Below are 15,432 nucleotides of genomic sequence, written 5' to 3'. Positions count from 1 at the left end.
AACCTACAAGGTACCCAGTGCTTGTGTCTCACTTCCTCTAAGACCTTTTTCTAGCTTAGGGTTCCCTGAAAGTTTCTGAGAATGTGTCTCCTCATCTCAGGAAAGGTTTGATTGTGTGTGTGGACTAGAGTTGCAAGGCTGTTCTCTCTGTGTCAGAACAACTATGAAAAACAGAAGAATTGGACTACTGAGTGTTCTCTTAACTATTCACCCATCACTCAGTTGCTCATTCAACCCATGCTTTCTAGCTCTCCTCTGTCCAGAGCTTGAGTGAGCACTCTTAACCCACCCAGCAGCAGTAAATGTAGGTATTATGCTCGTTTTGCACAGGAGGAAATGAGCTCAAAGAGTTGAAGCAAATCATGTGACAGTGTCAGGGCCATGACTTCAACCTGTGGTTCTCAAATGTCACTGTGCACCAGTGAGAACCCCCGGGGGGCCTTTGAATCATAGGAATCAATGTCTGCTCTGCTACTCAGCAGGAAGGGAGTCACCTGGGAAGGGGCTGAGGGGTCCTGGGCTATGTCATCAGGATTATTTAAAGTGTCCTTCCTTGTTTCTAAATGATTAGAAGACTGACCCTGAGCTGCCAGTGCCTTCCTTCTCCAGGATTCCAACACCTAAACAGGCCCACATTTTGTGGTCCAGCACTTATATATTTTTATAATGCTTGCTGAGTGGATGAGATCGAACAGTATAGGAGAGAAATAGAACCAAGCGTATTCCGCATGGCTATTTCAGTGTTGAGGAATTACTCTCTGCTTCTGCACCCACTGGCCAGCACCAGAAAGCCACAATTCACAGCACACGAGCACATATGCTCTTTATTACAGTCACTCATCACCCTTAATATCTGGCTTCTCAAGGGAATTCCAATTGGCTTTTGGACAATGCATGACATGACTTCTCCCTTCTTGGGGTTGCAGTAGCCACAGATGGAGGAGCAGGTATTCTGGCAGTCTTGGGAGAAAAGGGATCAATTTTGATTTGGGTAATATCTTCCCCAATTAACTGTTTGCATTAATAATACCCATGTCACCAACTCACAAAACAAGAAATCTGTGGCATGAACTTAAGTAAGTACTTACTATTATTGCTATCAGTGAAGTGTCCAGAATCCAGATGCTTATAGGGGACAGGTAGGTAACACAAATGTAGGTTTGAAAACAGTGAGTTTGGGGGATTGTGAAAAGTTAGGGCAGGGAATGGGAAGCCATATAGAATAAGGACACTGATCTCAAATGCTTAGAAAACGTGGAAAAGTTAGTAGGTGCCACTGGCGTCAGCAGTGGTATCTCGCATGTGGAATGATGTGTACAACTGCATACAGTTGGTGTGCTCCAGAAGAACGTTTGCTTTGGGGCTACAATTCAAACTTACTAATGGAATCTCCTATTTAAAAACCACACTGGTGTTGCTGCGCATGGACCATGACCACCAAAAAGGAAAACAAGAAAAAAGATGAAAAGTCTTCTGTTTGTACTTCACAGTGTTTTGTTTTTTTTAAATATAAGTCAACATTTAAAAATTGGGCACTTTCACATTAAAGGCCATATTAAAAAATAAATTATGGAATTCACTAACACTAAGTCAGTTTCCTGGCATATGGTAAAGTCCACTTCGTAGAGTTGTAACTTTGTGGTCTTTGGAGATTCTATCGTTCAATAAGCATTTTAAGAGTTCCTTGTGCTAGTCACTTGTTTAGGAATAAAAATAAATACAATTTAGTCCTACTTTGGCTTTTGCTGCTACTTCAGAGTAGCAGCAAATAATATCCAGTAATATCCGAATTTCGTGGGAACTTGTTAGAAACACAGCATCTCAGGTCTTAACCCAATCCTACTGAATTCCCAGGTGATTTTTGTTTTTTCAGGGCACAGAAGAAATTTATTCACATCCAGCCTAGACCGGCCAGCTGCCTTCTATAGTGTAAGAGGAAAGAAGTGGTCTACAGGGAGGCCAGGCTGTTATAAAACTGTTGTAATGTGCTCCTGGCCTCTGAGCTCCAGATAAAATACTGAGCCTGTAATCGCTGTTATCAAAACATACACGACACCATGAAGAACCGCAATGCACCACCTCTGTGTCTCCCAAGGTATGAAAACTTATAAATATTTACAACCTTGTCACACTCTGCTATGGATCTGGGGACTCGAGGAGACCGACCCTGCTGTTGGGGTGGTGAGATGGGCGGTCAAGACCTAGACATTCCCACTGCCTGGGGACCCAGCATCAGAGCAGGCAGGAACATACAACTTTAGTCCAAAATTTGAAGGATTAAAACCCCAGAAAGTTCTAGAACTGTTTTTCTAAGCAGATGTCAGGGAGGCTGGAGTAAGGCCACTGGAGGCCGAGCAGGGCACACATCGGGGTCATGGCTCAGTGGTAGAGCGCTGGCCTCACACGTGTGAAGCCCTGGGTTTGATCCTCAGCACCATATAAAAATAAATTAATTAAATAAAGATATTGAGTCCATCTACAACTAAAAAAATATTTAAAAACAAAAGAAGAAAAAAGAAAGTACAACATACGAAGTAATAGCAAGATGACACAGGGGTACAGTTACTTAAAACTATTTCTTTTGCATATAAATGAAAAAAGATTAGGATATTTGGTCAACTGGAAATATTGCTCTGCGACCATATCAGAATATGATACAAAGATGATAATAAAAAGCTAAAAGCTGAAGAAGGTCGGGTTGGTGCCCTCCAGGCCTGGCAGGGCAAGGAAGGGATCTGGGTGGCTGGAGGACAGGAGGAGAATCACATCACTTGACTACATAGAGGCCCTGGCTGGCACCCTGTGGTCTCTCCTCCCACTCAGCACTGGGTACATGATCCTTAGGAGCAGGAGGCCATTTTGCATTTGCTGAGAGCAGGACCCCAGACTGGGGTCCCTGGGTTGCTCCGAGGTGATTTGTATGCACATTGAAGTTCGAGAACACTATGAACACACACCTAGAAGCAGTATCATTTGAAATATCTATCCCTGGGCCTCCCGCAGACTCTGAAACCCACACCCCAAGGGCAGATTCACCATGGGAACCTAACACTGCAGAGAAAGCCAGCGACTCTTCTGAGCTCTGTATGGAAACAGCAGGAAGGAAAGGGGCATCTTTGTGGGAACATGAGGGAGTGGGGCCGATTTCCTGGTGAAGAGTGTGTGTGTGTGTGTGTGTGTGTGTGTGTGTGTGTGTGCGTGTGTGTGTTGTGGTGTGTGTGTGTGTGTGTGCGTGTGTGTGTGGTATGTAGGTGCGTGTGCGTGTGTGGTAGGCTGTGTAGTCTCCTGTCACTCCAGCAGTCTTCAATGCCCCGCAGCCACTGAACTAAACCCTGGCTGAGGACCTCAGGTGCTTTGGGGAAACCGCAAGACCTTTGCTGAAGGCCTGTGAGCGAGGCGGGGATCCAGTCCCACAGACGTGGTGGCTGGCGGGGGTCACGAAGGCTCGGGTACCAACCTTGAGAGAAGTACGGCGGCAGAGAGGCGCTCTGTGGGAAACTGCTGTTACTGTGGAGACAGAAAAAGAAAGGATTTTAAGTGAGTTGGGTGACGGGGCCAGACTGGGAGCAGGGAGAAGGAAACCAGGCTGTCCTCGAGTCCTGCTGTCTTATGACTTGTCACCTGTCCTCCTTGAAATCATGGGATCTGAGCACAGGAAAGGAACTTAGCTGACACAATTTGGTAGTGTCCCAAGGTGGACCTCGGAGGGACCTCCGGGAGTCCCGGGGCCTGCGGGTCTGCAGGGAGAGGACGGGTCTTTGCCCATGTGAGCGCTAGGTAGGGCCACATCAGGGAGTGACAGCGTTTTCCAGGACTGGAGGGAGGAGGGAGGGTCTGCTCCTCCGTGCTGAGCAGTGGCACACCACCCACAGCCAAGCCCTCAGAAGTCTGCTGCCCACCGCCTCTCCTGGGGGGCATTCCTCAGGAGCGAAGGTCGGGGTTGGGGCCCTGGGTAGTGAGCAGCAGGAGAAAATGGCGGACGTGGCAACGAGAGAAAACCAGCCAGAAGACGGAGAGGAAACTGCAGGAAAGGAGGACGAGAGGCTCCCAGGGAAAGCGAAAGATGTCGAGCATCTCGCCAGATCCTGGGCAGGACTGGACATGCCTCGCTGGACTCAGGCCTGTGGGGGGAGGCTGTGCCAGGAGCAAGGCACGTCTCGTCAGTCTCCCTCCAAGATGCAGGAGGAGCTCCAGGACTGCAGTTAAATGGGTTTCTGAACGTCTGCTTGTTTGTATATATTTTTTTTTAACTTGTAAAGTCAAAACATTCCCCATTTTTCTGCCAAAAAGTTCCTTCCATATGGAACAATCCAGGAGAAGTCAGTGCTGCACTCCTCCCCGCCAAGTGCAGAACTCGCAGGGGCAGGATCAACATCTGTCCTGGAAGCTCAGCTCGGCTTTGTTTCCTTAGACCCAGGGGTTGCTCAGATGCCGCTACCCCGGCTTTTTCCCCCTCCAGCCACCTGCATTACCTCAGCATCAGGTGGCCCTAGATGCGACATTAAGTGAGAATTTGACGACCACAGCCACAGACCTTTCTGAGAATGTCCCAGGCCCGTGAGAGGACAGGAGCGGGTGCTTGAGGGCTGGCTTGGTGGATCTTGAGGGGAAGGTGTTGGAGCTCATGGAGAGCAGTGCAGGCTGGGGCAAGGGTCTTTGATGCACTGTGGGAGAAGGAGGAAATTAATCTCCGGTTTCTTGGAACCTTCTAGAGCTGCTCCCCAGTTGAAAACAGCTGATATAAAATCCCAATGCTCAGATGTATTGGAAAGTGGTAGGAGGGAACCCCCAGCCTCAAATCTTTTCTAGATGATTTACCACCCAAGGATGCATTATAAAAGTACTGCTATTCTATATAATTCTCTATAATACACTCCCCTCTCCCCCCCACCCATTTTTAAAGTGCTAACTTGGCCAAAAATGGTCAATTAGAAACCTTATAAATTTCGGAAATGATTCACGAGTTTTGTTTTGCTTTGCAAAAGCCAAAATTGCATGCGATTTACCTGCAAGTTATGATCCTTTACCCACCCCTGTTAGAGGACGTAAATATTGCAAATTTTTCTATCAAGCTACGTATGTAATTTTAATTTTACTATACAATTAGTTAATCTGCACTGATACACATGAGCTTAAGTCTCCTTGGGAACTCAACCAAGTAATTCCTTTTACTATAGCTATGTAGCATACCAGTTGATGCATGTCTACTTCATATTAATTTAACAGTTATAATTGGTTTTGCAGGGCTCCCAGACTACGTGATCCCATTGGAACACCTCAGCAGAAAAATGAGAGAATGAGATAGAAGTGGTAAGGAATCTTTTCTGAACCTACCATCATCTTCATCCTGGCAAAGGGAAAGAAAAAAAAAAATAAAGATATTAACTTATCATCAGAACACAATTCCTAAAATGATAACACTGTATTTCTCAATCCTATAAATGTGTCTGGTTCTTTCCTTAGCTATAGCTTCCCATAATAAATATATTGTGGATAATAGTAGAATTTGATAAGTGGTTTATGATTTTCTAATAAAAACAATCACCTAAGGACACTCCAATTTGAAATTTCCTCATATACTGTGCTTGAATTAGCTCTGAGGTTCCTAATAGGGCTCAAAGATAATAATAATGTTTATAATATCTGTGATGTGCCCCCAAGATGCATATACAGTATTTCATTCAATTCCCCGGTGACCTACTGAGAACTTAACATCCTCATTTTACAAATGGGAACATGATGCTTAGAAGAATTCCTCATCTACCATGGATTGCAGAAATAGATCTAATTCCAAATCTATCTGACACAAGGCTCAGAGATACAGGTCTCACTAAATTACTGAGGCTGGCCTCAAACTTGCAATCCTCCTGCCTCAGCCTCCCTAATAGCTGGGATTATAGGCTTGTGCCACCATGCCCGGCTCAGCCTTCTTTTTATCTCTGCTTTATGATGCCCACTCTTTTTAAAAATAGTAAGACGTTTCTTTTTCCCAGTGTGGCTTATGAGTTGCATCTATAACCCTGGTTATCTTTATCTTCAAGGTCACCTTGTGAACTGGACAAGAGAAGAGCTATTTTCTTTTCCCCTCAGATAACAAATGAGGTTCCAAGAGACAAAGTGACTTTGCCATGACGCCTTCTTGGGAGTGTCCTGAGGATTCAATACCCTGCTCTAGGCTCTATGACCTTTAGTGGGTTTGCCATCGTTGGTCTGCGACACGCTGAGATGTGGCAAGGACCACATTTAGAATTGCTTGTCCCAGGGGGCCACCTGGAGTCCTGGCAAAGGGCTGCACAAATAAACACACACAGGCTCCACACACCCCAGGACACCATAGCTCTTCAACAGTGTGGCTACGGCGTCCCCTCTGGCTCCTTGACCTGTGTCTTCCCTGTCACCCAATCACTTCCACAAATCTCTCCTCCCTTAAGAAGTCCTCATTGGCTCCTTGACCTTCATGGACCTCTCGTCCCTCTATAGGTCACTCCATGGAGGCATGCTCCCTAGCACATGTGCCATGGAGGTGCCTGTCGCCATAACACCTCTGCACTTCATTTGACCAAACATGCATGGAGCAGAGAGCCATGGGAACAGTAGACTTATTGGCCGGGCATTGGATCAGGGGCAAGCATCTGATGGCCCTCAGAGGCTTAGACAGGCCTGGATTCAGAACCTGACTATTTACTAGCTGTGCAACTTGAAACCAGTGTATTACCCTTTCTAAGCCTGAAATTCTTCTCATGCAAAGAGAAAGGATAATTCCTCATGGAATCATTAAATATAAAGCCTAAACATAGCTGGTAATTATTGATCATCCTGGTTTTCCTGGGACTGAGGAAGTTTCTGGGACATGGGACTTTCAGTTCTAATTCTTGGAAAGTCCCAGCAAACAGCTGGTCACCCTGGAGCATTCAGTAACATTGCTTCCCCTGTTCCCCAGGTCATGGAGGTGGTTAAGGGAAAGTAGAGGCATTGGGAATTTTTGTGTGATGCTCAGATTCTTGGGCATTCCTCAATCCCTGCCCCTTCACCCCACTAATCACCCACTGGCTACAGGTCTGTGAGGAGCCCAGCTGGGGTGGGAGAGAGTGGGGCTCAGAGGATGGGAACTGGGCATCACAGACGGATGGGCTGCAGAAAAGCCCCAGTCCCCAAAGACAGAGGAATTATGCTCAGGTCTTGCTCTAGTTCAGGGAAGACCAAGGGCGGTTAAAGCCCCGAGCTCCACAGAGCCTGCATTGCTTGTCCCTGTGCCAAGCACTTACAAAATGACATTTGTACTCACATTCTCTCTTCTGTCTGGTCCCCATCCATGCCTGAAATGAACGAGGGTAAAGAAAAGAAGTGAGCGACCAGACTTTCCAAGGGTCTGCTTCAGAATGCAATTTCCTAAATCGCAGGAGGAGACATCAAACCCACTGAGCCGTGGTGGAACAGGCAGCTGCAAATCCCATCAGAGAGGCAGGGAGGAGAGGGGAGAGGGTGGGCTCCTCCATGCTCTGCTGTCTTTGCAAGCCAGGCAAAGCCTTGTTCGGTGCAGTTACTGCAGCAAATAATTATGTCTATGTATATAAAGGTTTAGTCAGCAGTCTACTCTTTAGTAGCTACTAAATTTCACTGAGTAGATGTTTCTCCAAGCAAATGGAAACATTTTAGGTTATATTCTTCTTTGCCGATGTTTTAAGCCAGCCACCCTTTCAAGTAATGGGAAGACAGTTGGAAAATGTGGCCATTTGGGGAATTTTCCAAATGGGGCCTGGTATGTTGGCCAGGATGAGCAAGCCAGTCACACACACGTGGTGACTATGTGCCTGGGCGCCCCTGCTCTTAGAGAGGGAGGGTGGAGGAGGACACTTTGCCAAATACCTCCTGGGTCTGGGGTGTCATGTGTGCTGAGCTCATGGGAGCTCATTCTGTGTTTAGTGACCATTTTGATATTTCGGTCATTATGATTTTTTTGCATCAATTTTGATTTTTAACAATAATGCATTGCAGTGTTGTTAAATTCAGGGTTGGTTTTTTTTGTGTGTGCGTGCATGGGTGTATGTATGTGTGTGTGTGTGTGTTTCTGTTTTTTGGTTTGTCTATTTTTTCCTTTATTTTATTTATTTTTATGCAGTGCTGAGAATCGAACCCAGTGCCTCACACATGCTAGGCAAGCACTCTACCACTGAGCCACACCCCCAGCCCTGTTTTGGTTTTTTTTTTTTTTCCTTTTGGGTACATCCCAGCCCTGGTCCTTTTGAATCCTCACAGCAGCCAATTGTTTTGAATCCCAACTGCACAGATGAGCTAAATAGAAGCCTCAGCAACTGGGTCTTTCCTAAGCAGCAGGGCTGGCCTGGACCCCAGCTACGTTTGTGCCATTTGTTAAAAATGACTCCACAGCACAGTTAGAAATACTAGAGCAGACTGGTAAGAAGTGGACGGACAATAAGCATGACATTTATGTTGACCTGCAAACCTCCCTCTGCTCTCTTTACTACCTGCGCTGAGAAACAAACAGGCAGGGCAGCTCTGCTCACCCAAGTTCCCCACAACACAGTTCCCTTGTGCTCCCGAGCAAGCATCCCTCCACTCGTTCCTGAGCTGGATTCCCCACAGCCCAAGGCGCCCACTCCCACCCGGGAATGCCCGAGATGCTCCATGCCCCGGGGAGATGGCCACGGCAGGCTGCCCGTGCCGTCCACTCTGCAGGGCGAGCTCAGGCAACAAGGGACGCTTACTTTGGCACAGGTGGCTTCTTCCCAGGCAAGGGACCGCTTCTTTCATGTCTCTCTGTGGCTGGTGGTAAAGGAGGCTTTGGGATCTTGGGTAAATGGTCCCCGAGAGTCCTGGCGAGTTCAGAGAAAGGCACGTGAGACACAGGTCACGGCTGGGCAGGGCCCTGCAGCCAGTCCCGCGACCTCCCGCGTCCATGCCAACAGTTCTCACCTTCCGGCCGGGGCAGAGGGCTGCAAGACAGGAGGGAGATGGGTGAGTGCCAGGCACTTCTCAAATAAAGTCAAAGCCAAAGGGAAACCATCAAACCAGAGAGGCAGCTTACCTTGTCAGAAAACGCAGGCTTCTTCCCTGTGGACAGAGAAGCAGGGCTCAGGACGAGGGCGTGACATGCGGGGTTGGTTGAGTGCCAGTCCCTCGGGCAGGCTGGGTTAAGCATTGAAGAAGCCCAGACTCTGGATTTGGACGGGTCTCTTGCAGAGCCCCTATCCTTATAGGCTCAGAGAGAGTAAGTGGCTCTTGCCAGGGACACAGAGCTCTGTGTACATAGGGACTGTGGGTCTGTGCCTCTTTTCAACGCTTTACTCAACATAACCCATGACCAAAAGGGGTTTCTGTGCCTCTGTCATGGGCAGAAATGTTCTTCGTACAGTCTCAGTTTCATTCCCGTATCTGAAATAAACCCGGGCCACGGAGGGGCTAATGCTCCTCCAGCCCTGGGGTACCCTTGACATCACATAAAGTGACCACTTAGTTTTTTCACTTGGAAGAGAGGTTTTCAGGAGATTCTCTTGGGGGGGGGGGGCTGTTGTTATTTTGTTTGTTTGCTTTTTTACTTTTCTCTGAGAAGAAATGACATTCCTGAAGGTGTGCCAGGTAAACCCGAGAACTCTGCCTTGCCAAGCTACTCAAAGAAATTTAAGTTTTATTCCATCTGGAGTCCCCTAGAGGAGGCAGGCCCTTTGTTGTCTACGTGATACAAGTATTACTCGCTAATGTCCACTAGGTCTGGCACTGAATCCTTCGGACCTTGAATAATGCACAAGTTTAACTGAACATGTTGAGCCTCTATGTCTCCAGCTGTAAAACAGGGATGACAGGTAAAGTCTGCACATGTTTGCTGTGTCATATGACACCTATATGTAAGATCAGGGACACGATGGGTAGTTGCTGACAAATGCTAGCTGACTGCTCTTTCTTTCCCTCCCTTCCCTACCCAGACACAGCACTCAGGGTGACCGGTGGCCCCATCTCCTGGGATTGCAGCTCCATAACATGATTCATTCTGTAAGCACTGAGGACAGGCCAGACCCATGATGGGTGCTAAGTCTGCTGTCTTACGATGGAGAGCTCCCTGACTAATGCAAGAGAGTTTTCATGGTATAAAAGATGTTTATTATTTACCATACTTAGTTTGGGGTAGAACTCGTAGTATAAAGCAATTCCCAGGAAATGAATTTATATCCTTCAGCCTGAATAGATTAATCTTTGTCAAAAATCTTCAGATTTGCCAGGCACGGTGGTGCATGACTGTAATCCCAGTTCCTTGGGAGGCTAAGGCAGGAGGATCTTGAGTTCAAAGCCAGCCTCAGCAACAGCGAGGTGCTAAGCAACTCAGTGAGACCCTGTCTCTAAATAAAACACAAAATAGGGCTGGGGATATGGCTCAGTGGTTGAGTGCCCCTGAGTTCAATCCCCAGTACCCCTCCCTAGAAAAAACAAACAAAAAAACCCCCTTCAGATTTATGCATATTCTCTGGGCGTATTGGGACTGTCATGTTGGAAGTTTAAAAGGTTTATTCTTCCAAAAACATCACAGACAATGGAGTAACTCCAGGGTCAAACCGGTATTGTCAGGAAAGGATGTCTTTAAATATTTTTTTTAATTAAAAAAAAAAAGAATCCTTTACAAGGGTCGTGGGTGTGGGGAGGTGGTTGTGAAGGTCTGATGTCAGAATCCCACCCTTTTGATGCCCTGCTCAAGGAAATGAGCAGGGTTGGACTCAAAGTCAAGTCTGTCTTCTATTTTGTTATCTGTGCAGCTCTGCCCAGTGGTCAACTCTAAACCCCAATAGACATCGCAGCCTTGAGGGCCTCAGCACAGCTGAGATACAATTCAGGGAAGCAGCAGCTTCAAACCCAGGAACAGAAAGTCCTTTTGCCCAACAGAGGAGGAGACTGAGACTGTGACGGCTGCAGGCCCTGTTCAGAGCATCACCAAGGAGGAGCTGGAGGGGCGGGGATTCTGGAGTTCTTATCTGTCTTGTTTCAGGATTCCTTCCCCAGATCCACTCATTTACAGCAAGTTAAGACCCTAGGTCCTCAACTGCAGTAGGAAGTGGTGGGAAAGATCCCCACTTTGAAGTCAGAAGGACAAGGTGCAAATCTCCTACCTCCTTATGCAATCTGAGGCCATCACTCAACCTCTCTGACCATCAGTTTCATCATCTAAGAAGTGGAAATAATAATGCACCTGCTTTGTTGGGTGGGCATAGGATTAGAGAAGGTGTAGGATAATTATTTGGGGTAGGTAAGGCACTTGTCCCATAGTAGGTAGTGGATAAATGGTGGCTAAATTTTAGAATTGAGCTGTGGGTAGCTGCATGTGGAGGTAGCTGGGATCTTGGAATATTTTGTGTAAATCTTTGGGGGAATAGACAGTAGTGTGCCAGTGTGAGTTGCACACATCCAGGCATCCTGGAGCTTTATGAGCACTTCCTCTTTACAGAACACTCACCAAACAAATAAGGATCTTTGCCCTGAGAAAGTAATACCCTGCCGGCCAGCAAGCTGTTGGGAGACCACAGCCCTCCCAGACCTCCTGTCTCTTAGCCCATCTCCCGTGCTGCCCTACGGTGCCTCCTGCTGCATCTTGGCTGAGGACAGCAAGATGTGTGCCACAGCGCACACCCACAGAGAAGCAGGCACAGTGGGTGCTGAGAGTGGGAGCTCCCCAGTCGGGCTGACCTGGCACCTGGTTCTACCCCATCCCCTGGTAGCTGAGCAATCGTTATACCTCAGTTTCTTCCTTTGAAAAATGAGGGTAATTTCCCAGCCTCCACCTCATGGTTAAATGAGATGGTACACATGAAAGGCACACAGCAAGCACTCTATAAATGGGGGCTGCTGTTCTGGTGCATCAGATGCATCCTACCAACCTGGTATGATGGGCTCTCTGTCAAAGGGAGCTAGTGAGCGATCCAGGGGTGGTTTGGTGCTTCTGTCGATGGAAGGGGGGGGCACTGGAAGGAGAAAGGTGAGGTCAGGGAGAGAAGGAGGCGCTGGCCGGGGTGGGCAGGCTGGTGGGCAGGAGAGGGCAGCTGGGGTGCTCACGCTTTGCAGTTTTGTGGTTTCGGCTTCTGCTTGGCTCTTCCTGGTTGGGCTGGGGTGGGGGAAGTGGCTGCATAAAAAAGATACAAAAGTTAGGAAGTGTTTCCCGTGTAGGGGCCAGACCTGGCGTGCCCCTGCCCAGATCCACAGCCTCTGCACCATGACCCACTGGCCCTGCCTGAGCTGGCGCTGGCCCATCTGCCTGGCCCAGTTCTGGTTCTCTCCAGCGGGGCCCCACCCTAAGGGTCTTCTTGCAGCTCTTGGAAACTCTCAAGTTTGTGCCCTCTTGGGCAGCTCTGTGCTTGGGTCTCCTCTGCCTAGAATGTTCTTTTTCCGGCTCTTCCCACAGCTGGCTCGTTCTGTCCCAGCTGGATGTCATCTCTCTACCACCACCCTCTGTCTCCCTAGCCACACGTGACCACTCACATCATTGCTACATCTGCTTAGCTGTGTATTCTCTGTCTCCCTGACCCAAATGAGAACTTGGTGAAAGCCAGGACTTGGTCTTGTTCATACTTTGTCCCCAGCACCCAGAACACTGCTGGCCCACAGCAGCTGCCCATCCTGTGTCTGAATGACTGAGGGAATTCTGCATCCCACTGCAGAGTTGCAGGGCTTCGTATTTCAAAAGCAAAATGCACTTGTCAATCAATTCAGCCTCCTTTGAAGTGGAACCCCATGGGCAGGAGGATGCATCTGTTCTCAGATGGAAGGTCCCCACTATGGTGCGGCCTGAATTTTGAGCCTTGGGAAAAAAACTTGGGGTCTCCCTAGCACTTTGGCATGTGCCACAGGTGTCAAAGTGCTCAGGTCACTTGTGAGGAAAGCATATTCTTAGCTACTGACACCTTGGTCTGAGCTTCTCAGGGCCATTTTGGGGTTTACCAGATCCCTAAAGCTAGAGTGCACTCTTGAAGACAAGGGAGGAGTATGCCCCCACCGCTTCCCCCGCAGCTCATTGTACTGTAGGTCTCCTGGTTTGAAAGCATCTGCCCTGAGAACTTCAGGCTCTGGCCAGCAGGTGGCGCACATCTTTTTGCAAGAGCCAGGGAGGCCAGCTGGGACCCTGGACCCCAGTAAATGCCCTTGCCTTAATGGGGTTCCCTTACTGTTCACTTTACAGGGTCCACCTATTTCAAATAGTGGGAAACAATAACACAGTGCATATTGGATGGGGGCCTTTTTTATTAGATAAGTAGTTTATACTGTTTATGGTACAAAGAAAATGCCAATAAGCATGACAGTGTCAATAAAAATCTCTAGTATTTCACTCCCCAAGGAAGCACAGAGCATGTGGGTAAGCCTTTTCCCAGCCTAAACAAATCTCTTCTTGCAAAATTAGGATTAAATAAAGATGTTTCATTTTTTTTCTGTCTGGTAGAAGAAATAATGAGCAGCTTCAAAGTGACATAAAAGAAAGAGAGAGACCTACCGAGTGGTTCCGGCCGGTCGTGCTGGTGGCTGGCAGGGGAGGAAGGGCAGCCATGGGTCTCTGCGGGGGCACTGGAGGCTGCTGAGGGGCTTTCCCCGCGGGGGGCCGGTCTGTAAAACCAGGAGAATATTCGCATGAGAGAGAGCATGCCGCCAAGGTGAGCCACCCTCATGGCCGCTCTCCAGGAAGGCACTGACCCTGGCTTTGGGAGTGTCCGCTCCTTAACCTTCAGAGTGCCACCTGCACCAGCCAGAGCCCCAGCCCTAGGGACACCTGGCCTGGCTGCTACAGGCAGGCGTGCTCGACCCCAGCTGGCCCTGTCCTAGCCTGTTTCACGCCTATACAAGGAAACACCTCGTGTCACTTCTCAGGAACAGCAGAGAAGTTCCCAGCACAAAAGGCCTCTCTGGAACGAGTTCAGCCCGTGTTGGGCAGGAGTGTTTTCAGACAGAACTGTAAAAAATCAACACACAGCTTCTGCCTGCACACACAGTCATGCGTGTGCAGGCACATACATACACACATGTATGTGCACATACATGCTCACCCCCGTGTGCACACTCACACACCACAGCTGTGTGTCAGGGCTAAGTTGGTCAAAACCGCTCATGAGGACCCGGCGCTCTGACCCCTTCCTTTCCCTCACAAAAGCTCTGAGCCATCTCTCTCTCCCGTCTCATCCTTTTGCTCATCTCATCCCTTAAAAGGCAGAGCTGGCCACCAACTCCTGTCACCAAATCGAACAGTCTTGTATGCTACCTGGACCTTCTGTCCCCCAGTAGGACAGCCACCACTTTTGCTGAATGAGGGAGAAGAGACTGGCAGAGCAGGAAGGCGATACAAATTCTAAAGACTGTCCACGGGTTCTTAAAGTTGCCAGTTGCCGTCAAACACCGCTCAATACCTTCCTGTCGATTCTGACCGTCTGCCCTGAGCAGTGCCGCATGACTATGATTTGGTTCAAAGATGGCAGAAACAGAAAAATAGCCCAGAAACACGAGTAACAGTCAGAATAAGTTATGACTGCCAAATGCCCTTATGTGGCCGTTCATGCAGATGGCAGCTGGCGTAGGCAATGATTTGCCTGCACTGGTAACAATCCTCGTGGCAAACCAATGTGGACCATAGTCTTATTATCCTACTTCACAGATGAGGAAATCGAGGCCCAGAGAGGTGGAGACGCTCACCCAAAGTTACACAGTTGTTGAGAAGCTGAGCTGGTACCACCACTCAGGGGTTTCTGCTACATGGAAAACTGGGGCGCTGACTGCCCAGGCAGCAGTGGGGAGCCAGGCGGGGGCTGCAGGGGGCTTACCAATGTACATGGAGTTGGTAGTGGGGAAAGGCTTGGCAGGCAGGATGGAGTTCTGCAGAGCTTCCTCGTCGTTGGAGGGCGGTGGCTCGTACTCTGCATCATCGTCCTCCACTGGTGCCTCTTCTTCCTCCTCGTTGGGAGATTCGTAGTCCCCATCGTCCTCCCCATCCGGCTCGTCATTGGGGCTTTCATAGTCGTCCTCCTCCTGCCAAGGTAGAGCAGGCTCAGAGCAGCCGCGGAGGGCGTGGAGGACCTGGAGGGCCCGGAGGACCTGGGGCACCCGGAGGACCCCAAGGACCCCGAGGACCCCAGGGGCCTGCTCTCTGCAGGCCTCATAATGGGGCATGCAATGCCACAGGGTCAAGAGGTCAGGGACCTGGGACCTCAGACACTACCTTTGGACTCTTGGGTGGTGAGTGATTGTTCCTACACCTGTGTGTTCCGAGGAGGAAGAAGGACAGGGCTGTGTGCTCCATCCTGGGTAAATGCGGCCTCTGCCCCAGGCACCAAGAGAAAGGACAAAGGCGCAGGACATCGTTCATGCCACACTTGTGCACACCACGCCTGTTCTTAGTGTTCCTCGGCTCAAAGAAACTCTGCTCATCATGAGCTACAGCAGCACTGAAGGCCAGGT

The 15,432-nt window shown here is 48.9% G+C and overlaps 1 protein-coding gene across 1 annotated transcript in view; it reads right to left on the bottom strand.

The window, feature by feature from the left end:
* Lcp2 (lymphocyte cytosolic protein 2) overlaps positions 1 to 15,432 on the bottom strand; it is a 43,031-nt gene that overhangs the window by 5,058 nt on the left and 22,541 nt on the right. Inside the window, exons 7-17 of the mRNA XM_027938686.3 lie at positions 14,799 to 15,003; positions 13,484 to 13,593; positions 12,055 to 12,121; positions 11,880 to 11,963; positions 9,047 to 9,072; positions 8,935 to 8,954; positions 8,727 to 8,834; positions 7,286 to 7,316; positions 5,335 to 5,347; positions 4,535 to 4,664; positions 3,458 to 3,507 (exon numbers count right to left, since the gene is read on the bottom strand). Coding sequence (XP_027794487.2) covers positions 3,458 to 3,507; positions 4,535 to 4,664; positions 5,335 to 5,347; positions 7,286 to 7,316; positions 8,727 to 8,834; positions 8,935 to 8,954; positions 9,047 to 9,072; positions 11,880 to 11,963; positions 12,055 to 12,121; positions 13,484 to 13,593; positions 14,799 to 15,003 — 844 coding nt within the window. The remainder of the gene's footprint in view (positions 1 to 3,457; positions 3,508 to 4,534; positions 4,665 to 5,334; positions 5,348 to 7,285; positions 7,317 to 8,726; positions 8,835 to 8,934; positions 8,955 to 9,046; positions 9,073 to 11,879; positions 11,964 to 12,054; positions 12,122 to 13,483; positions 13,594 to 14,798; positions 15,004 to 15,432) is intronic.

Source organism: Marmota flaviventris, chromosome 5 (assembly GCF_047511675.1).
Source record: "Marmota flaviventris isolate mMarFla1 chromosome 5, mMarFla1.hap1, whole genome shotgun sequence".
NCBI classification, from domain to species: Eukaryota; Metazoa; Chordata; class Mammalia; order Rodentia; family Sciuridae; genus Marmota; species Marmota flaviventris.
This window is presented reverse-complemented; position numbering and strand designations above follow the sequence as displayed.